General features: G+C 41.5%; 3 protein-coding genes across 3 annotated transcripts; all 3 read right to left on the bottom strand.

Moving 5' to 3' along the window:
* Positions 1-295: 295 nt before the first annotated feature.
* Positions 296-1,111, bottom strand: LOC141590609 (putative cysteine-rich repeat secretory protein 6). The gene has a single exon (XM_074411184.1). The coding sequence runs from the start codon at positions 1,109-1,111 to the stop codon at positions 296-298; it is 816 nt and encodes a 271-aa protein (XP_074267285.1).
* Positions 1,112-14,120: 13,009 nt separating this feature from the next.
* On the bottom strand, positions 14,121-18,946 carry LOC141590608 (uncharacterized). The gene is made up of 4 exons (XM_074411183.1): positions 17,939-18,946; positions 17,732-17,825; positions 15,603-16,597; positions 14,121-14,138 (listed from the first exon to the last, which is right to left on the bottom strand). Exons 1-4 carry the CDS (start codon positions 18,944-18,946, stop codon positions 14,121-14,123), a joined length of 2,115 nt encoding a protein of 704 aa, XP_074267284.1.
* Positions 18,947-21,503: 2,557 nt separating this feature from the next.
* LOC141590607 (secreted RxLR effector protein 161-like) lies at positions 21,504-22,204 on the bottom strand. The gene is made up of 2 exons (XM_074411182.1): positions 22,107-22,204; positions 21,504-21,999 (listed from the first exon to the last, which is right to left on the bottom strand). Exons 1-2 carry the CDS (start codon positions 22,202-22,204, stop codon positions 21,504-21,506), a joined length of 594 nt encoding a protein of 197 aa, XP_074267283.1.
* Positions 22,205-23,773: the final 1,569 nt, after the last annotated feature.

The following is a 23,773-nucleotide window of genomic DNA, read 5'->3' as shown; positions in this document are numbered from 1 at the left end:
TTGTATCGTGTGTCTGAGTTATAGGAGTTCCGTGCCACGGTTGACAAGATATGCCCACGATTTGTGAAGTAAAAAGCTGAGCTGAACTGAACTGAACTTTGAAGCGTGACACTATTCTTTTGGACTGAAATCGTCTGAAGTGAACTTGAACTGAAATGAATTAAGAGTTAATTTATAAAGAGAAAAGATGAACTTTATCCAATCCGTAAACAAAACCGAAAATAACATCGAATCTTATACAGACACAACGAAAAAGGAAATAAAAACAAACCAAATAAACATGTAATTAAACTCCTCAAGCACCACCAATTAGAGTTTGATTACTAAACTTAAGTATACAATTACCATTAATAACTTCACCACCAATTGGATGAAACCTATGTTTAAATTCACCGGGACTCCTAAAAGATTTAGGCACAGAATCATACACTTCCTGCAAACATTGACTACAATTCTTGGCTGATATAACCGGAGTACATTGAACAAGGACATGAATTTTGTCTCGAGATCCACTCACCGGGACTACTCTTGTCGCGAAATTAGTCCTAGTCCAATTCCCATATCCAGCTTCTCTGATCAGACCTTCAACAGTAGTCGATAACGTCTTATTATAGAGCGTATAATCGGCCACTTTTCCGCCTATTATCCCGCCAGGAAATACAGAACCCCCCTTCTTATACTCATTTACGGACTGATTTGAATATCGAATGAGACATATATTTGAAAACATATAAGTGCCATATGCGTAGCAATCGGTTGAGATGAAACCTATGTTTAAATTCTCTTTGGTAACGTAATGTACACATTGTTGACAGAGTTGAGGAGTAATATTTCCCCAACACATATAAGACCCGTAGGCCTTGTCTCGGGATGAACCAGTCGTGGTGCTGAAAAAGGCGGGTATTGGTGGTTGGGACGATTCGCGAGCAAGATTGGAAAGAAGAGACGAGACGCTCATGTAGTAATTTTGGTACGATGAGTTACCTTTGGTTAATAAGTCTTCCATGCATATTGAAAAACTGCCGAATTCTCGCTCAAGTAAACTAATTGCAAGGTTGTTCAATGTTGAGATTATAATTATGAAGCTGATTATTTTGCTAGACAATGCCATTTTATTGTAAAATTATGGATTTATAGAATTTATTTGCAAATTTTTATATATAATCTAGCTAGTCAAGCTCAACTAAAAACTAGCATGTTTAAAGCTTATGATTCAAATCTTCAATGGTTTGCAACTATTTTATATCCATTAGATAAGATAAGATAAGATAAGATAGACACTAAGATATAAAAGTCCATTTAAGTGTGTTTGACTTTGAGTCAACGAAGTCGACTTGGCAGAAATAATTCAAAAGTTGGGTGATTGGTTTAAATCGTAGCATGTAGGGATGGCAAAGTGTCCAAAACATTATCTAGACTTATTTGAAGCTCTAGTGGGACGGGTTTAGGCTTGGGTCTTGACACATTGGAATCCATCGAATCTGGATCAAGTTTGAATCCAACATATGTAGGACACAGATCTCGGTTGTTAATAAGGAAGTCTGACGGAATTCTGACAACGAGGCCTATCCCTGTTTCCCCAATTCCATTTTTAATTGAGGATAGTAACTTGAGGACATTCAGAGGTTTGAACCCAGCAGCTTGAATAACTCTCCTTAAAATAGTCTCATGAAGCGAGAATCCCCAAACGGATGGTCAGATAGAACTAGACCTGTCAAATGGGTCGGGCGTAACCAAGTGGTGTTAGTCCAGTGGTAGCTGGGTTAAACCTTGAAGCTTGCAGAAATGCAGGAGTTGAGAGGTCCCAGGTTCGACTACCAGCTGGGGCGATGATCACTTTGAGTCAACGAAGACGACTTTGCAGAAATAATTCATAAGTTGGGTCCTTGGGTTTGAATTGTAGCCATGTAGGGATGGCAACTTGGCAAGTGTCCAAAACATGATCTAGACTTATTTGAATAGGCTCTAGTGGCACGGGTTTAGGCTTGGGTGTTGACACATTGGAATATCCATCGAATGTGGATCAAGTTTGAATCCAACATGTATGACACAGATCTCGGCCAGTTAATAAGGAATCCTGATGGATTTTTGGCGGACGGAAATTTCGGTCAAGATCCGTCAGGTAAATCAGGCGCGTTAATCAGGTATAGTGGCTCTAACATGAAAGTCAGACTTTCTGACGGAAATTCCGTTAGGAAAGTCAATTTGTTGACTCTACTGACGGAATACCATCAGGAAAGCTTACTTTTCCTAGAATGGTGTAACATAGACGGGATGGAAGTGCCATGTGAATAGACCTGACAAAATCAACCCGGCCCGATTGACCCGACCCTAAAAGCCTGTCTCGAGACCCGAAATTTACCTGAACTACAAACTTCGAATATGACCCGAAACCCGAATGAACATGTGTAATACTACGGTTTTATGAGTCTCTGGGTACTCTATCGAGTGGGGCTTACTCTGTCGAGTAAGTATGTTTTGAGTTGCGAAACAGTAGTCTGCTTGTAGGGTACTCGATCGAGTAGCCTTGGCACTCGATCGAGTAAGTGGCACTCGATCGAGTAAGTTGGTTAGCGGGTAATATTTTGATGGGTTTTGTTAATAATGCGAATTAGTATATATAATACTCCGTTATCTTTCCTAAACACTTTTATAAACCTAATACACAAAAAAAGAGATTGCAAGTTACGTTGTTCTCCACATTCGCATTATTGGCAAATCCCGGAGCTAGAGAGGTCGGATTTCGTTCTTCTTTGTATCATTGTGATCCTTGCGTCAAGGGCAAGTTCTACGTACCGTTTTTATAGTATTTGGTTGAGTTTGGTTAAACCCTAATGTGGGGATTGGGGGTTTTTATGGTTATATTGTTGTGGTAGTGATTGTATGATTATGTGTATAGGAGGAGGGTTCGTAGAAGAAAGGTTTTGAGACAGCTGCTAGATCGTCTACTTTGTGTTTGCATTCCAGGTAGGGTCTTCCCTACTCAGTATTAGTTACATGATTTGTGTTGATTGTGTTGTAAATAGTGATTGTTGATTGATTCAGACGGTTGTGATTTCATATTGTTGATTGTTTCAGACGGTTGTTGATGTTGTATTGTGGTTCCTGTTTAACTGTCTGTGTTCTTCGGGGCGCGTCCCTGGCTGAGTGGAGTCACTTGCGGGAGTGGCTTCACGCCCTTGATTCGCCTTACATGGAACCCGCCCACGAAGGGATGTGCACATTAATGAACATGGGTTTATCGCTCGATGGAGATGAGCGGGGATTTGGTGGGTGCAGTGCGGTCCCCCACTGGCGGTGTGGAGTACCTGATGCGATGGGTACTCTGGCAGGGCTACACACTTTAGTGTGTAGTCAGTTATAAGGAGATTGATTATGGAGTTTGGGGTTTGATGTGATCATTGAGCTGTTTAACTTCTGTCTTTTGTGATTTATGTCGTGTAATTAGTACTGACCCCGTTTATTGTTTTAAAAACTGTGGTGATCCATTCGGGGATGGTGAGCAGTTATTGAGCAGGTTTGATTTGAGGCATTTGGGCTAGCTGGGATGAGTCACGACGAGCAGTTTAGAGTCTTCCGCTGTCATACTTTAGTTGTTTGAGACATTTGGTTTTTGAGAACATGTATCGTACTTTTAACCGTTTTGGTTTTGGATATTTAACCGCTTTAAACCGTATTGCTATTTAAATTATGTTTCTTTATTGTCATTTGATTATCATTGCCACGGGAAACCGAGATGGTGACGTTTCTATACCTGAGTGGTCCTGGTAAGGCACTTGGAGTAGGGGGTGTCACAAAGTGATATCAGAGCGACGATCCTGAAACCTGTAACCAATGAATCTAATGAACATAGGGAGTCAAATTAAAATGAACTCGGGGTAGAAGTTGTAGGAGCTAATGCAAAGGCTTGGGAGACGTCATAAGGTCGCGAACTCGCCCTACAATTTTGAACCGGTCACATGGGGTACGTGTCAGGGTCGTATGTGTTGTCTTTTGCTTTGTATGTATGCATAGTAGCATGTGGCGTGAATTGATGGATGTTAAATGTGGAGAATTGGAGGTATGGAGTAGAAGTTGAAAGATAAGTGATTTGTATATCGTATTGGATGAAAAGCATGTTAATGGTTTATAATGTGGCATACTAGTGGTGTGAATACATCGTTTTGTTGATTTTATAAAGAATCGCGTATATATGCATGCGTAGTTGTTGTTATTTTATTGAAATTATAAAAGTTATATATTATGTTGGGAAGTAAGATGAACATGCGGGTAGTGTATACGAGTCTGCATGACTCGATCGAGTAGGGGGCACTCGATCGAGTAGGTGAGGTGCTCGATCGAGTGGGTGTAACTCGGTCGAGTAGGGAGTTTAGTGTTTTTCTGGGCAGAATCGTGTTTTTGGGTACTCGATCGAGTACATAGGGGCACTCGATCGAGTAGGTTTCGCTCGATCGAGTGGCTTGTCAGCTCGATCGAGTATGTTTTTGAGCAGGTCCGATTAGGTTAAGTCGAGGCACTCGATCGAGTAGGTTGGGCAATCGATCGAGTAGCCTCAACTCGATCGAGTGGGTTCTAGTACTCGATCGAGTGGGGTCTGTGCAGGTCATATGCGTGTTCTGGGTTATAGTATGCGTGTTTATATCTACCTTTTCTTATATAGTTACAAGATGCCGCCAAAGAAAAACGCCTTGTATGCTAGAGCTGAGAACATGAACATTGATGATATAGTAAAGATGTTGGAGCACCAAGATGCTCTTACGGAAGCGTTGAAGAGAGTGGGAAAGGATAAGGAGGTTGATCATTCAAAGATCAACATCCACATAGCGAGGTTCAACCCGAAAGAGTATAAGGGGACTGGGGAGCCAATTCTTCTGGATAATTGGCACAGGGAATTAGAGAATATCCTGGAGTTGGTGCACTGCCCGGATGAGTTGAAAGTGGAACAAGCTGCGTTCTACTTGAGGGAAGCGGTAGGTGAGTGGTGGGATAAGGTCAAGGTGGGTGCTAGGGAAATGTACATGAAGCAGGGACTACCTGCTATACCTTGGGATGAGTTCAGGAGAGCCATGAGGCGAGAGTTCGTACCGGAACATGTGAGGAGTAAGCTGAGAGAGGAGTTCGATGAGTTTAAGATGGCATCTGATATGACGGTGGCTGAGTACTACCATAGGTTTAATGAGAAAGCTAGGTATGCTGAGGATATGGGGTTGAGTGAGGAGAACCTAGCTTTCAGGTTTGAGAAAGGGTTGACCCCCAAGATAATGGAGAAGCTACCTGTGGGAGTCCTTACAGATGTTAAGGAAGCTTATGAAAGAGCTGGGAGGCCTGAGAGGTTGGTGGAGATGACCCGAGAGAGAGGTGCAGAGAAAAGAAAGGCTGAGAGCGAGGGTGGTGGCCAGTCCAACTATAATAAGGGTAACCACACTCAGGCGAGAGCATATTCATCGGGCTTAGGGTTTAGTGTTGGGGCTTCATACGGGCGAGGCCGTGGTAGTAGTGGTGGTAGTTGGGGTATGACCTGTTACAACTGTGGCGGTGTAGGCCACAAGAGACATGAGTGCACCAGTGCGGTGAGTGGGGGTTTCCAGAGGCCGGGACAGGAGAGCTTTTCACAGGGTCCTGCGCAGAGTTATGCGAGTAACCGACCGGCGGGGTCATGGAACAACAGGGGAGGTCAGAACAACAACGGTGGGGGCAACCGCAATGGCGGTAATTCTTATCAGAAACCAGCTACGAACACCAACAACAATCAGGGGTCGGGTGCTAAACTGGCTACTTCAGCTAGTACTGTCCAGGGAGGTGGGCAGAAGAACAAAGGGCAAGTCATTTTATGATGGAGAAGAAAGCAGCTGAGGACGACGCTCATGTTATCACTGGTACTTTTCTTGTTAATGGTGTTTATACCTTTGTTTTGTTTGATTCGGGGGCGTCATAGTCGTTTGTATCTATGAGTCATGTTAAAAGGTTGGGTTTGAGAGAGTATGAGTCTGTAAGAGAGGAAGTTTTTATACCTTTGGGTGAGTCTGTATCGTGTGGGAGGTTGTATAGAGATGTATTCATGATAGTTGGGCAAGTTGATCTACCTGTAGACTTGCTAGAGTTTCCTTTAGACGGTTTTGAGATGATAGTCGGGATGGATTGGTTGGGAAAGTACAAAGTTAATATAGATTGTCATCAAAAGAAAGTTTCTCTGGGAGGTCCTAAGGGGATTAGTGTGTCTTATCGTGGGTTTGTTGTCAAGCCCAAAGTTAAGTTGATTGCAGCTGTGACCTTGAAGTCCTGTCTAAGGAAGGGGTGCCCGTTGATCTTGTGCCATGTGAGGGATCACAGAGTGGAGAGTCCGACAGTTGAGCAGATACCAGTTGTGGGAGAGTTTCCAGGTATATTTCCAGAGGAGATTCCGGGGTTGCCACCGAAGAGGGAGATAGATTTCAGTGTTGAGCTGAAACCGGGGACGAGGCCAATCTCTAAGGCACCGTACCGGATGGGTCCTAAGGAGTTAGAGGAGCTCAGGAAGCAGTTAGATGATCTGATTGAGAGAGGATACATTAGACCTAGTGTATCACCGTGGGGAGCACCAGTTCTGTTTGTGAAAAAGAAAGATGGGAGCCTGAGGTTGTGCATAGATTACAGGGAGCTAAACAGAGTGACGATGAAGAACAAGTATCCTTTGCCAAGGATAGATGACATGTTTGATCAGTTGAGTGGTGCAGTAGTCTTTTCTAAGATTGATTTGAGGTCGGGGTACCATCAGGTTAAGATTAGAGAGGAGGACATACCAAAGATAGCTTTCACGTCGAGGTATGGCCAATATGAGTATGTGGTGATGCCGTTTGGGTTATCGAATGCACCAGCTGTGTTTATGGATATGATGAACAGAGTCTTCAGTCAGTTTTTGGACAAGTTTGTGGTGGTTTTCATAGATGACATCTTAGTCTTTTCTAAGACTAGGGAGGAGCATAAGGAACATCTGAGGGTTGTGTTGCAGACCTTGAGGGAGCATGAGTTGTATGCAAAGTTGTCCAAGTGTGAGTTCTGGTTGGAGAAAGTTGCTTTTCTGGGGCATGTGATTTCTAAAGAAGGGGTAGCTGTGGATCCTGCAAAGATCGAGGCAGTTATCAAGTGGGAAGCACCGAAGAATGTAGCTGAGATCAGGAGTTTCTTGGGTTTAGCTGGGTATTATTGACGGTTCGTGAAAGATTTCTCCAAGATTGCTAGCCCTATGACAGCTTTGATGAGGAAAGAGAACAGGTTTCGTTGGGATGAGAGTTGTGAGACGGCGTTCCAAACATTAAAGGAGCGTTTGACCACAGCTCCAATCTTAACATTGCCTGAAGGGAGTGAGAACTTTGAGGTGTATACAGATGCTTCAAAGAACGGGTTGGATTGTGTGTTGATGCAGAATGGTAAAGTGATTGCCTATGCTTCTAGGCAATTGAAGCCTTATGAGGAGAACTATCCGACGCATGATCTAGAGTTGGGTGCAGTTGTGTTTGCTCTTAAGATTTGGAGACATTACCTATATAGGGTGACCTTTAAGGTATTTTCAGATCACAAGAGTCTCAAGTACATCTTCACTCAAAAGGAGTTGAACATGAGACATAGGAGGTGGATGGAGTTGATTGGCGATTACGACATGGATATTATCTACCATGAAGGGAAAGCCAATGTAGTTGCAGCTGCTTTGAGTAGGAAGAGTGTGCATTCTTTGTGCACAGCCATATCTTTGATGAGATTGAGAGATGAGGTTGGGAAGTTTGGGATACATATGATACAGAAAGGGAACACCATGGGAGATTTGACAGTGCAGCCTGATCTTTATGATGATATTCGCGGTAAACATGTGTTGGATCCCAAGATAGTAGAGTGGAGAGCTGGAGTAGAGAAAGGGACAGTGTAGATTCTCTATTCATACAGATGGTAGTCTGAGGTTTGATGGGAGGTGGTGTGTCCCTAATGATGAGGAGCTGAAAAAGACGATCATGACAGAGGCTCATTGCACACCATATTCGGTACATCCAGGTGGTGACAAGCTATACAAGGATTTGAAGAAGACTTTATGGTGGCCTAGGATGAAGAAAGAAACATCTGAGTTCGTGGCCCGTTGTTTGACATGTCAGAGAGTTAAAGGGGAGGAGCGACGACCACAAGGTAAGATTCAGTCTCTTGAGGTACCTGAGTGGAAGTGGGAGTCCATTTCTATGGATTTTATAGTGGGTTTGCCGAAGAGTCAGCAGGGTAACAACATGATATGGGTTATAGTGGATCGACTGACCAAGTCAGCTCATTTTGTGCCAATGAAAGATACATGGACTAAGGCACAATTAGCTATGGCTTATCGGAAGAATGTGATGAGATTGCATGAGGTGCTTAAAGACATAGTATCTGACAGAGATTCGAGGTTTATCTCACGGTTTTGGAAAGAGTTGCAGGAGTCTTTAGGAACTACATTGAAGATGAGTACAACATTTCATCCTGCGACAGATGGTCAGACAGAGAGGACGATAAAGACTCTTGAGGATATGTTAAGAGCTCGTGTGATGGATTTTGGTGGTAGCTGGGAACAGAGGTTAGATTTGATTGAGTTTTCTTACAACAACAACTATCACACCAGCATTGGCAGGACCCCATTTGAGGCTTTATATGGGAGGAGATGTAGGAGTCCGATTTGTTGGGACGACAATGCGGAGGCAGTGGTTTTAGGACCAAAGATGGTACACGAGATGGTAGAGCAGATTAAGCTGATCAGAGAGAGGATGAGAGCGGCCCAGGACCGACAAAAGAGTTATGCAGATCTACATCGACGGGATATCGAGTTCCAGGTTGGGGACAAGGTTCTTTTGAAGGTGTCTCCTATGCGTGGGGTCATGAGGTTTGGTTAGAAAAGCAAGCTGAGTCAGAAGTTCATAGGACCATATGAGATTTTAGACCGTGTTGGAGAGGTTGCTTATCGGTTGGCCTTACCGTCTGCTTTGGATAGGGTACATAATGTGTTTCATGTGTCTCAGCTGCGGAAGTATGTTAGTGACCCGTCACATGTGTTAGAGGTGGAGAACATAGAGCTAGATGAGTCATTGTCTTATCTTGAGGTGCCTAAACAGATCCTTGACCAGAAGGTTCGGAAGACTAGACATGGTGAGACAGTCTTGCTTTAGATTCTTTGGTCTAATCATGAGGTTGAAGAAGCTACATGGGAGGCGGAGGAGGCCATGAGAGAGCGCTATCCGTTCCTTTTTTTATCAGGTATGTATGGTTACGGGGACGTAACCTTGTTTCTTTTAGGGGGGGTAAGAGATGGTCGCGAAGAGTTTTTGCATCTTTTATGTCGATTTTGATATAGTTAGTAGTTGTTTGAGTCGGGTTGAGTTTGGCTGGTACGTATGTTTTGGGAGTTTTATGTTGAGTTTTGTTTTTGTTGTTGTGTCGGGAGAATGTTAGTATGTTTTTGTTTTGTTGTGGTTTGAACTTCGGGGAAGAAGTTCTTTTTAAGCAAGGAAGACTGTAATACTACGGTTTTATGAGTCTCTGGGTACTCTATCGAGTGGGGCTTACTCTGTCGAATAAGTATATTTTGAGTTGCGAAACAGTAGTCTGCCTGTAGGGTACTCGATCGAGTAGCCTTGGCACTCGATCGAGTAAGTGACACTCGATCGAGTACGAGACTTACTCGATCGAGTAAGTTGGTTAGAGGGTAATATTTTGACGGGTTTTGTTAATAATGCGAATTAGTATATATAATACTCCGTTATCTTTCCTAAACACTTTTATAAACCTCATACACACAAAAAGAGATTGCAAGTTACGTTGTTCTCCACATTCGCATTATTGGCAAATCCCGGAGCTAAAGAGGTCGTATTTCGTTGTTCTTTGTATCATTGTGATCCTTGCGTCAAGGGTAAGTTCTACGTACTGTTTTTATAGTATTTGGTTTAGTTTGGTTAAACCCTAATGTGGGGATTGGGGGTTTTTATGGTTATATTGTTGTGGTAGTGATTGTATGATTATGTGTATAGGGGGAGAGTTCGTAGAAGAAAGGTTTTGAGACAGCTGCTAGATCGTCTACTTTGTGTTTGCATTCCAGGTAGGGTTTTCCCTACTCAGTATTAGTTACATGATTTGTGGTGATTGTGATGTAGTTAGTGATTGTTGATTGATTCAGACGGTTGTTGATGTTGTATTGTGGTTCCTGTTTAACTGTCTGTGTTATTCGGGGCGCGTCCCTAGCTGAGTGGAGTCACTTGGGGGAGTGGCTTCACGTCCTTGATTCGCCTTCTGTGGAACCCGCCACAGAAGGGATGTGCACATTAATGAACATGGGTTTATCGCTCGATGAAGATTAGCGGGGATTTGGTGGGTACGGCTGCGGTCCCCCACTGGCGGTGTGGAGTACTTGTTGCGATGGGTACTCTGGCAGGGCTACACACTTTAGTGTGTAGTCAGTTATGAGGAGATTGATTATGGAGTTTGGGGTTTGATGTGATGATTGAGCTGTTTGACTTTTGTCTTTTGTGATTTATGTCGTGTAATTAGTACTGACCCCGTTTATTGTTTTAAAAACTGTGATGATCCATTCGGGGATGGTGAGCAGTTATTGAGCAGGTTTGATTTGAGGCATTTGGGCTAGCTGGGATGAGTCACGACGAGCAGTTTAGAGTCTTCCGCTGTCACACTTTAGTTGTTTGAGACATTTGGTTTTTGAGAACATGTATCGTACTTTTAACAGTTTTGGTTTTGGATATGTAACCGCTTTAAACCGTATTGCTATTTAAATTATGTTTCTTTATTGTCATTTGATTATCATTGCCACGGGAAACCGAGATGGTGACGTTGCTATACCTGAGTGGTCCTGGTAAGGCACTTGGAGTATGGGGGTGTCACAACATGACCCGAGCTTTGTTAACCCGTAACTGACCCGACCTGAAAGGACACGATCTTAATCCACCCGACCCGAAAATGAACCAGCAAAACATAACTCTAATTGAACGAAAAAAAAAAAGATATGAAATGACTAATTTATAAGGAACTTGATATGATTTACGTTCAAATAAAGAATCAATTGTCAAAACTAAACTAAAATAGGTAATAATACCCAAATATACTTTTCTCTCTCTTAATCATTGACCTGAATCCGAAATAACTCGACCCGTTTGACTCGAAATGACCCAACAAACATACCCGGAAAAAACCCGAAACAACAACCGACTCGACTTGAACGAAACCCATAAAATGACAGACCCGACGCGAATTGACCCGACCCGAACTCGACCTAATTGACATGGTTTGCCAGGTCTACATGAAAATAAAGCACGGAATCCTAACGGAAATAACGTCCGGAATTTAGACAAACATTGACTTTCCCGACGGCAATTTCTTGAGAGTTTATTTAACATATTCCAAACTCGACGACGAGGCCATACCCTCTTTTTCCAATTCCATTTTTAATTTCTTATCCTAACCCTTAAAAAATCCGACACAACCACCCACATCCTCACAACCTCCGCCACCACCGCCTGTCGCTACCGCTTGCCACCTCTGTTGCTGCCCTCTCAGGCACGCCTACTCTCCTTCTTATATATCTTCCTTTTTGTTTTGTTTTGTTTTCGTTCTCTTTATCTTTTTTTTTTCTACTTCCACCAAGCCGGCCGCTGACCGCTACCTGTTGTCGCTGTCTCTCCCGAACACCGCCACCACCACCTTTTTTCTCCTTCCTTTTACTTCTTTATTTTTTAATTAGGTATTTTTTTAATCTTTTTTTTATAGTTAAATTTTTCAATTAATTTTTGCTAAAATGGCTGTTAGAAGGAGTAGTTGTCATATTAGTAAGGTGAAGTACATGAATGGTAATGACTGCAGTACTCATGACACTATCTCTGATGCTTTCCTTGAGTATTATAGAAGTTTACTGGGTACTTCTACTGCCATTAAGGATATTGATCCTACCATTATTCTCAGTGGGCACTGCTTAGGAGCTCAATCAGAGGGTCTGCTCCTTCAAGAGGTTTCTGAGTCTGAGATTCATGATGCTCTTTTTGCAATTGATATTAACAAGAGTCCTGGTCCAGATGGTTTTTCATCTGGTTTTTTCCGTCAGTCTTGGGATATAATTAAGGTTGAATTCACTAAGGCAATCCTGGACTTTTTTCGAACTGGGAAACTACTCAAGGAGATCAATTCAACCCTGATTACTTTGATTCCTAAGGGTGATAACCCTAGTTCTGTTCTGGATTATAGGCCTATATCCTGCTGCTCAACTATTTACAAAACCATTAGTAAGATCCTTACTAATAGGCTTAAGAAAGTTATGCCTGATATAATGGGGCTTGAACAAGCTGCTTTCGTGCAAGAGAGATCAATAGTAGATAATACCATGCTGGCTCATGAATTGGTTTCTGGTTATGGTAGGCAGAATTCCTCCCCTAGATGTGTTATTAAAGTGGATATTCGTAAAGCTTTTGACTCGGTTCATTGGGATTTTTTGAGGACTATTCTGCCTTTGTTTGGTTTGCCTCCTAAATTTTGCAATTGGATCATCACTTGTGTGACATCCCCTAAGTTCTCTCTTAATATTAATGGGTCTTCAGTGGGTTATTTTGCTGGGAAGAGGGGGCTAAGGCAGGGTGATCCCCTCTCCCCCTTGCTCTTTGTACTCTGCATGGAGGTCTTATCTAGGATCCTCAGGAAGTTACCAGATCACAAGTAGTTTAGCTTTCATCCAAAATGCTGCAGGATAGGTCTTTCTCATCTTATTTTTGCAGATGACCTGCTTGTTTTCACACGAGGTGATTACCCTTCTATCAAAGCTGTTGAAGCTAGTTTGCATCTTTTTGCTGAAGTTTCTGGTCTGACTCCTAACCCCTCCAAAACAAACATCTATTTTGGGGGAGTGCACCCAGAGGTAAAGGAACTAATTCTTAGGGATACTAGTTATTTGGAGGGGACATTTCCCTTCAAGTATCTTGGTGTTCCCCTACACTCATCCAGACTGACAAAGGACATGTACTTCTCTTTGCTTGAAAAAATAAATGCCAAGATTAATCATTGGGCTAATTGTAATCTCTCCTATGTTGGGAAGATTCAGCTCATCAACACTGTTGTATTTGGTATTGAGAGCTTTTGGTGCGCAAGTTTTATGCTGCCTAAGGGGGTCATCCACGAGATAGACAAAATGTGTAGAAGATTTCTATGGGGATACCAGGGTGCACACAAACTGGTGTTCTTTGCGTGGCAAAAACTCTGTAGGAGCAGGGCACAAGGAGGGTTTGATATTAGAGAAATTTTGAGCTGGAACAAAACTTTGTTGCTGAGAATGTTTTGGAGGATTTTTACTGCATCCCCTTCCATCTGGGTGCAGTGGTGCCAACATTATCATCTGCAGGGGTTGGACTGTTGGAGTGTGATGCCATCACAGTCCACTTCCACGGTTTGGAAAGCTATCTTTGCTGCACGAGATGAATTTGTTGGACTGACTGGTTCAATTGCAGCTGCTCACGCTTCACTACAGGAATGGAGTAGGACTGGTAAGCTGCATTTGTATCAGGTTTATGCGGTTTTTCATGGGAGACACTCTAATCTCCAATGGGCTAAACCTACTTTGGATGGTGTGGTTATGCCTAGGCATGCTATGCTTGTGAGAATGGCAGTGCAAAAGGGACTGGCCACTACTGATAATTTGAATAGAAGAGGTTTGCATCTTGTCAACAGATGCTACCTATGTCTGGCTGCTGCTGAGGACCATCCACACTTGTTCTTCTCTTGTTCCTTTTCAAGGGCCGTGTACCAAACTATTCTGCTCTGGCTTGGGGTCACGAGGAGACCTTTGTGTTTGCATCAGGAGCTCCTTAAGTTGTCCAGGTACCGTGGTAAGGGTTGGAGGAAAAAACGAGCTCGGTGTAGTTTGGCTGCCACGGTTTACTTTTTATGGCAAGAAAGGAACTGGCGCATCTTCAGAGGGGTTTCTCGCACAATTGAGCAAGTTGTCTATCAAATTAAATATTATGTTTCTATTAGATTGTATGCTAATATTAATAGTATTATATTAGAGGAGGTACTAGAGCATATGACTAGTTAGAATGGTCACTTTGCTTTTCTAGTGGTTCTACTTTATATGAAATTCTCTTTTTCTAATGAGAAGTTGATTTCTACAAAAAAAAAAAAAATTCAATTAATTAGGTTAATTGATTTAGGATAGATGTATTGTTGAATTTGATGTTGAAATTATTATTAGTTAATTAGAATTAGTGTTACTTAGATTAGTTATATAAAATTTGGATAAAAGAATGGAAAGAAATAATTAATGAATGTGTTGAGGTAATTACATGCTAGGCTTATTTATACTATTACAAAAGAATGGAAAGAAATAATCAAATGAGCAAGATAAGGAAAGGCAATACTTCATTGCCTTATTTACAGAGAATACATGTGAATGGAATGATACTAACAGCTAGCTGAAGATATGCAACGACTACTAGCCTTATTACCCCCCCTCAAGTTGGAGCGAGGAGGCTTGAGACGCCCAACTTGGATAAAAGATCTGCGAATGTCGTCCTTCCGAGGGCTTTGGTGAATATATCTGCTAGTTGTTGTTTTGTATGAACGTACCTGGGTTTGATAACTCCTTTAAGTATCTCATCTCGAATGAAATGACAATCCACCTCTATGTGTTTTATGCGCTCGTGGAAAACGGGATTGCGGGTGATATATAGTGCAGATTGACTGTCGGAGTAAAGGTCGATAGGGGATGTGTGAAGTATGCCGAGAGAGGATAGTAAGCCTTTGAGCCACTTTAATTCACACACCGTGTATGCCATAGCGCGGTATTCGGATTCGGCGGAGGATAGAGATACTGTGTGTTGTTTTTTCGTTTTTCAAGATATGGGAGAACTGCCTAGAAACACAATATACGCTGATATAGAGCGTCAGATTGTTGGGCACGGGGCATAGCTAGCATCACAGTAAGCGTGAAGAGAGAGCTGACTGTCGGATCGAAACAAAAGACCCTGTCCCGGGTTTCCCTTTATATATCGCACAACATTTAGAGCAGCTTGCCAGTGGTCGAGACGTGGGTTATTTATGAATTGGGCCAAAATGTGGACCAAATAGATGAGTTCGGGTCGAGTGATAGTGAGGTACACAAGTCGCCCAACCAAGCGTCGATATGGTTGCGGGTCATTAAGTGGGGCAGAGTCGGAAATACCAAGTCGGTGGTTGGGTTCCATGGGTACAAAAGCGGGTTTAGAGCCAAGTAAACCGGATTCCATAAGTATATCTAGGGCGTATTTTCTCAAAGAGATAAATAAGCCGGTTTTATTTCGAGCGATTTCAAGGCCCAAGAAATATTTTAAATTCCCGAGGTCTTTCATGTGGAAGCATGTGCTTAGATACGTTTTAAATTTCGTAATGAAGGTAGTATTGTTTCCGCAAATGACGAGGTCATCCACGTAAATAAGAATGTGTACCTCGGTGTTGTCTTTTTGGAACGAAAACAGGGAGTGGTCGTAGGCATTCTGTGTGAACCCGTAATTTTTGAGAGCGGACGCAAGCTTTGCGTACCAACACCGAGGTGCTTGTCGAAGGCAATAGAGCAATTTCCGAAGACGGCAGACTTTCCCATCGTTGTTTGTATCATAGCCCGGAGGTAACTTCATATATACTTCTTCGTGAAGGTCTCCGTGACGGAAAGCATTATGAACGTCCATCTGGTGGAGTTCCCAATTTTTAGCAGCGGCAATCGCTAGGAGAGTGCGAACAGTTACGAGTTTGACGGTGGGAGCAAAAGTTTCATTGTAATCCACACGTTCAACTTGTCGATTACCCATAACAACGAGACGGGCTTTATGTCGTTCAATTGTCTCGTCGGCATGATATTTAATTTTGTAGACCCATTTCGATGCAATGGCTTTCTTGGTTGGCGGAAGTGGTTCAAGGGACCATGTGTTATTTCGTTCGAGGGCTTCGATCTCCTTTTGCATTGCTTCTCGCCATTGTGGTACCTGCAATGCTTCTTTAAACGAACTAGGCTCGTGATGTTTAGTCACGGCCGAAAGAAAAGCGCGATGGTTAGGAGAAAACTTATTATAGGTGATAAAATGAGAAATAGGATATTTGGTACCTTTAGACGGGGATGATGTTGTGAGAGTGTGTGTTGAGGGACCTATTGGGGGTTGAACGTAATCACTCAGGCGGGAATTGGGAAATTTTGCACGGTGCCCTTTCCCCACGTTTTCGGTGGAGGTCGGGTTTGAAGAACTTGACTTTTCAGCGGCTGTTTTTGTAGGTGCTGGTACGGGAGAGGGGGTGTTGTCGGCTGTGTTGGTGTCGTTGGTGAATGAGGGATTTTGAGAGGTAGATGTTGTTGGTGTGTCGGTGGGAGAGGGGCTTTGTTGGTGGTGGGTGGGGTCGGTCGTAGGGTTGGTAATGTGGGGTTGAGTGACGGGAATAAGAGTGTCAGTTAAGAAAGAAGAGGTGTCAGGGAGGATGTCATTTGTGGGAAGAGATTGATACGGAAATTCATGCTCGACAAAGACCACATCGCGAGAGTTGAAATAAGTTCCAGTTTCTAAATCGAAGACCTTCCACCCCTTTTTGCCAAAAGGATATCCTAAGAAGACACATTTCCGACTTCGAGATGCAAATTTGTCTCGAGAACGGTTTATGTTCTTGGCATAACAAAGACACCCGAAAATACGAAGGTGTGTAGTTGGTGGAGGTTTTTGAAAAAGAATTTCATAAGGTGTTTTGCCTTTGTGAATCGTAGAGGGAGTTCGATTAATTAAGTAAACGTCACCCAAAACGCACTCACCCCAAAAAGAAATGGGTAAGCTAGCTTGAAAAAGGAGGGCTCGGGCTACATTTAAAATGTGACGATGTTTCCTTTCTACCCGATCGTTTTGTTGAGGAGTGTCAATCATCGAGGTTTGATAAAAAATTCCATTTTCCGTAAAAACTTGTCGAAGACAGTTAAATTCACTGTCATTATCGCTGCGTAAAACCTTAATCTTTTTATTAAATTGTCGTTCGACTAAAGCGAAAAAATTTAATAAAGTTTGACGAACGTCACTTTTATAGCGAAGTAAATAAATCCATGTAGACCGTGAGAAATCATCAACAATTGTTAGAAAAAAACGAGAACCGCAGGAGGCATTTTCGAAGTATGGCCCCCATAAATCGCAGTGAATTAAATCGAAAATATCGGAAGCAATGTTTAAGCTTAACGAAAAAGGTTCGCGAGTTTGTTTTGCACGAAGGCAAATATCGCAATGTTTGCTATGAAAAGATGAATTGGGAGTTTTATTATTATTAAAAAAAGGTAGAAAACGAGAGATACTCGAGGACGGGTGTCCTAAGCGTCGATGCCAAAGTTTCGTAGGAACAACCGTGGTTACGGCGTGTAGCTGGGCTCCAGTTATACGTACCCCTTTTAATAAGTACAGTCCCTCGCGTTGCTCACCCACACCAATCACCGTATTCAAGGAACGGTCCTGTATCAAACAAAGTTTATGGGAGAATTGAATGATTAGGGAGGAGTCGAGTAAGAGACTTGAGACGGATATTAAATGACAGTTTAAATTAGGAGCATATAGCACATTACGCAAAATTAAACGAGGGGATAGATGAATTTCGCCACTTTGAGTGGCGATAGTAACTTCCCCATCCGGTAATCCTACAGATAACGGAGCAATATTTTTAAAATTTGAAAAATAAGATAAATATCCCGACATATGATTAGACGCACCGGTATCAATAATCCATGACAAAGAAGAAAAATTATCATTGACGAGATCGTTTTGAGCTTGTCGTGCCTGCCATAGTGAGGCGATTTGTTCCAACTGTTGTGGAGTCAAATTATTGAGGTCAATGTTATCAAGAGAAGAGACAGGGGGCTGACCATGAACAGTTGTTGTGCCTGCAAATGGAGCCTTGCTGCCGAGGGTCGGATTACCTGCAAGTGCCGAGGAGCTGCTAGTATTTGGGCCTGCATAGTTTGAGCTGCTACCACTTTTCGTGCCAGGGGCAGTTCCTTTTTCTTTAATCGTTCCCAATTAGCCCGTCCTTGTACATCGGGTACAAAGACGGCATTGCTCAAATCGGTGTCATTCGGGTTAACAAAAAAACGATCACGCAGACGTTCTCCCCACCAGTCAGGGAAAGCGCAAGTGACTCGAAAACAACTCTGAAAATGATGGCCAAATTTCTTGCAAGCGATGCAATAGGGTTTAGTCGGGTCACGAGGAGGACCGGTATTAGTCCGAGCAGAGGTATGCTCCCTCCCCCCATGCTGTCGAGGTCCGGTTTGAACTCGTGCGGCAAAGGCCACGGAATCAGGCCGAGTTTCGATGCGAGTGTTAGATATATTGTGGTCATCGAGACCCATTAAAAAATCACGGACTTTCTTCTTTTCTCTACGAGAGTCAAGGAGACTTACCAATTTACAGGCACAAGGATTGCAAGAGCATTCCGGTAAGGGATCAGATTCCAGAATCTCGTCCCATATTTGTATCATACGGCCATAGTAGTTCATCAACGACTCAGTAGGACCCTGACGACAGGCCATAAGATCAGCTTGAAGTTTATAGATGCGAGCATCATTGGTTTGGCAGAACCGATTTTTGATGTCGTCCCAAAGCAGTTTGGCCTCGGGTTGTCTCGAAATTTGTTCGCGGAGGGTATATTCGATTGAATTGTATATCCAAGCGGTAACCAAAGCATTTGTTAAGCGCCAGGTTTCAAAGGTAGAATCAGTGGAAGCGGGTTTCTTGACGATGCTATCGATGTAGCCTAATTTGCCTTTAGCGAGAATGGCGAGTTGAAAATCGTGGGACCATTCGTCGTAATTATTCCCGTTAAAGGCAATCAGGGTGATTTTGGCACCGGGATTTTTGACATGGATGAGGTTTTGAGGTTGGGGAGGATTGGATTGATTGGAGGTTGTGAGAGTACCATTCGCCATGGCGGCGTTCTCTGTTTGACAGAGGGGTTCCTCTGTTTTGAGAAAAAAATAAAAAGATTGAGAGAAGGATCGTTAGTTTGACACTGATACCATATTATGACTTGAGAGATATTGCATCTGATTGTTTATTGTATTCAGTGAATGTGTTGAGGTAATTACATGCTAGGCTTATTTATACTATTACAAAAGAATGGAAAGAAATAATCAAATGAGCAAGATAAGGAAAGGCAATACTTCATTGCCTTATTTACAGAGAATACATGTGAATGGAATGATACTAACAACTAGCTGAAGATATGCAACGGCTACTAGCCTTATTACCTTTTACTTCTTTGTTTTTTAATTAGGTATTTTTTTAATCTTTTTTTATAGTTAATTTTTTCAATTAATTAGGTTAATTGATTTAGGATAGATGTCATTGTTGAATTTGATGTTGAAATTATTATTAGTTAATTAGAATTAGTGTTACTTAGATTAGTTATATAAAATTTGATGTAGAATGTTAATTAGTTTATTATGTTAATTGACCTTAGAATAGTAGTCATTGTTGTAAGTATTGTTGAAATTGCGAGTGGTTTATGTTATTGTTGCTGTTAGTTTGTTAGTTAGTTAGTAAAATGTTGATGTTGATGTTGAAATGATTTTTATTTGTTGTTGATGTTGGAGTTATTGTTTTTGTTGAGGTTGATTGTTGATCTAGTACCCGTTTAAGAATTACTCATTGTGATAGTTGAGATAGATAGGCTTTATTGCACGGGCCGGATAGTAACACTAGAACCTCGATTAAGTTATTTGTCACTTGGTGAAGCGTATGTAGTGATAATGCAAGGACTCAACCCTTAAATCTTGATCAGCTAGAACATTGTAAAGTCCCAAACAAAAGTGAAAATAAGGGGATTAAGCAACCAAAAGTTTATTTATTCAATACTCCCTCCGTCTCGATCAATAGTTATCTATTACTTTTGGCACAAAGATTAAGAAAATAAATATGTGAATTTGGACCACATAAATCACTTAATCCCACATACACATGCACATTAGCCATAAAAGGTTTCCAAAAATGGAAATAGATAACTATTTAATGATACACCCCCAAAATGGAAATAGATAACTATTGACCGGGACGGAGGGAGTAATTATCAGCAGACGAGGAAACATTTTTGTCCTCCTCACTACAAGGGCATAGCTAATTAAGTAGCATGGTGTCACGGTCCAGTACTTTGAGCCGGAACGTGGAGCGCACCCTTGTCTAATCTCGCCATAAGAATGCAAGCTTGAGCAACAAGCACTAGTAAGTGATCGCCCACTAGTGCTTTCTTAGTGGTCTCGGTTTATGTGCGTCGGGATCCTAGTCTCGATCATGGAACGTCTAACATTGAACTATTTTATTGTTAGCAAGATTTCCATGGAACAGTTTCATTTTGCAGCACTTAGGAGCATTCGAGCAAGATAAGTAGCCGCAAAGAAGGATCGCTTCAAAGGTCGAGGTCAAATGGTGAGGGCTACTGGTAAGTTGAAGACCAAATCTTTGGTTTCTGTCTAACATTTAACTATAGTTTGCAAAGGTACACCGAGACAGCGTCTACAGATAAGAAGACTAAAAGAATGAATGCCAATCTGATCCGATTTGCATCGATGACCAATATCATCCACCTTGCATGAAACGTCTGCTTTATTCTTCAATTTGGTCTATTCTATAAGATAGAACACGATTGTCTATAAAAAATGAACTATTTTTTAAATTAATGCTCAAAAATAAAGTATTTGTCAGCTTATGCCGGAAATCTTCAATTACACCCACCACGAGCGTAACCGCTGCCTAAGACTTCTTTCCTGCTGATTCCCCAACTGTAACCCTAATCTCCCGGCCAATTCATGCGTGATAGAAGTAGCTGTAAGTTTTATAGTCTAAATTAACATGTTCTAGTCTCATAATGAACATGTATAAACTGAATGCGGAAGTGATAAAAGAGATCGATTACTTACCTCCAGCCATTGCTTGAAATAATTTATCCGTCTTAATAAATAACCCTATTCCTTATGCCCCAAATCTGACTTGGTTTCCAAACCCTCAGCCTCAAAATTTAGATGGTGTATTTTCTTAATGAGGTAGGCTTGGTGAACCTTAATCAGAATAAAAATGTTCCCCTTATATAGACTCTTGCCAACAAAGAGTCAACGGGACAGTTTCCTAAATTGTGAGTAGTAACTTATGGGAGACAACAGTGGAAACAAAATCCTAGGTAAATTCCACCATACAATGGACCAACTTATTTGATTTATGGAAATATCTTACATTCTCCCACTTGGTCCATTTAACAAGAGACACAACATATGAATCATGGCGACGAATTCTCTTAGAGCAAGAATTAATCTTCCATGTATCACAATATATAAAGTCACTCACACCACACACATTTAACTTAATGAGTAAACCCCACGTTTTGCTCGAGGTTCAAACAAAATGATATTTCTCAACATTACTTTATAAATATGAGCATATAAAGAGAAAATATCTAACTTAATAAAAGTTTCTTACAAAAACTTAATGAATGTATTACATAATGGAACCAAGTCCCATTCTCACTACATGATCCTTGAAAGTCTTAATTGGCATGCCTTTAGTCAAGGGATCTGCAATCATCAACTCTCTGCTAATGTGTTCAATGATCACTTTCTTTTCGTGAACACGCTCCTTTATGGCTAGATACTTTATGTCGATGTGTTTACTTCGACTTCCACTTTTATTATTCTTAGCCATAAACACAGCAGCTGAATTATCACAATACATTCTTAGCGGCCTACAAATAGAGTCAACAACTCTAAGCCCAGATATGAAACTTTTCAACCAAACACCATGTGAGGTAGCCTCAAAACAAGATACGAACTCAGCCTCCATAGTAGAAGTAGCCGTCAAGGTTTGCTTCACACTCCTCCATGACACAGCTCCCTCAGCTAGCATAAACACATATCCCGATGTGGATTTACGTGAATCTATGCAACCAGCGTAGTCGGAGTCGGAATAACCTACTACTTCAAGATTCTCAGTCCGTCTAAACATAAGCATGATATGTAATCCTTAGTACCTTGAAGGTATCTCAACACTTTCTTTGCAGCCTTTTAGTGATCAAGTCCTGGGTTACTCTGATATCTTCCTAACACTCCAACCGCATATGCAATGTCGGGTCTAGTATAGACCTGAGCATACATAATGCTACCAACAACTGAAGCATATGGAATATTCTTCATTTGTTCCATTTAAATGTCATTCCTGGGGCACTGGTCCAAGCAGAACCGGTCACCTTTCACAATTGGTACTACACTTGGTGAACAATCTTTTATCCTAAATATTTCAAGTACTTTATTGATATAGGCCTCTTGAGACAACCCCAAAATGCCTCGAGATCTATCTCTATGGATCTTAATGCCAATGACATAAGACGCCTCACCCATATCCTTCATATCAAAATTACTTGAAAGGAATTGTTTCACCTCATGTAGCAACTCTTTATCATTGGTCGCTAGCAAAATATCATCCACATACAACACTAGAAAACAAACTTTACTCCCACTGACCTTAAGATATATACATTGATCCATTATATTTTCTTCGAAACCGAATGAAGAAATAACTTCATGGAATTTCTTATACCATTGGCGGGAAGCTTGTTTTAAACCGTATATGGATTTATTTAGCTTACAAACCAAATGCTCACCATCTTTAGAGAAGAATCCTTCAGGTTGTTTCATATAAACCTCTTCCTCTAAATCACCATTGAGAAATGCTGTTTTCACATCCATCTGATGTAACTCGTAATCAAAATGAGCTACTAATGCCATGATAATTCGAAAAGAATCTTTCTTTGATACAGGAGAAAAAGTCTCTGTGTAGTCAATTCCTTCTCTTTGACTGAATCCTTTAGCAACGAGTCTTGCCTTATGTCTCTCGATGGTGCCAAGTGAATCTCTTTTAGTCTTATAGACCCACTTGCACCCAATAGGTTTTACACCATCAGGCAATACAACGAGATCCCAAACTTCATTAGATGCCATAGAATTCATCCATAAGTTAGAATATGTAGAACTTACGGCTTGTGAAAACGACATAGGATCATTATCAGCTCCAACATTATAATCCAATTCTTGGATATACTTCATAGTCATCAGGAATAGCCGATCTCCTTTCACGAATAGATCTTCTTAATGGAATTTGTTCATCCTCATGGTGAACCTCTTCCTCATTATGATCTACCATATTTTGATCGACATTTTGTGGAATTTCTATTACTGGTTGTGTAACACTCGATTGAGCTTTAGGAGTGTGAATGACAACCAATCTGTCACTTGAATCAGAAGGTGGAACTTCATGATGATCCCTCTCCAGGACAATGTCCTGAATTAGGTCACTCCCACTGATCAAGTCATTCTCAAAAAAATTAGCATTTCTTGATTCCACAATCCTTGTACAATGAGATGGACAACAGAATCTATAACCCTTAGACTTTTCGGCATATCCAATGAAATACCCACTAATAGTCCTTCGATCAAGTTTCTTTTCTTGTGGATTATACACCGCTACTACAAATCCAGGCAACTACAACGCCCCATTAACAACGAGTATTCACGAAAATCACAATAGACGTTGTAGAATATATGGCGCGAATTTTACTAAAATGAATTACAACGGGTATGGTTATAAAAACCGTTGTTATTAGTTTTAACAACGGGTTACACATACACAACCGTTGTTACTAATGTGGCGCAAAATTGACGCAAAGTTAGTGAAAAGTAATCACAACGGTTGCTTTTGGAACCCGTTGTTAAAAC

The sequence above is a fragment of the Silene latifolia genome, chromosome 7 (genome assembly GCF_048544455.1).
Source record: "Silene latifolia isolate original U9 population chromosome 7, ASM4854445v1, whole genome shotgun sequence".
Classification (NCBI taxonomy): domain Eukaryota; kingdom Viridiplantae; phylum Streptophyta; class Magnoliopsida; order Caryophyllales; family Caryophyllaceae; genus Silene; species Silene latifolia.
This window is presented reverse-complemented; position numbering and strand designations above follow the sequence as displayed.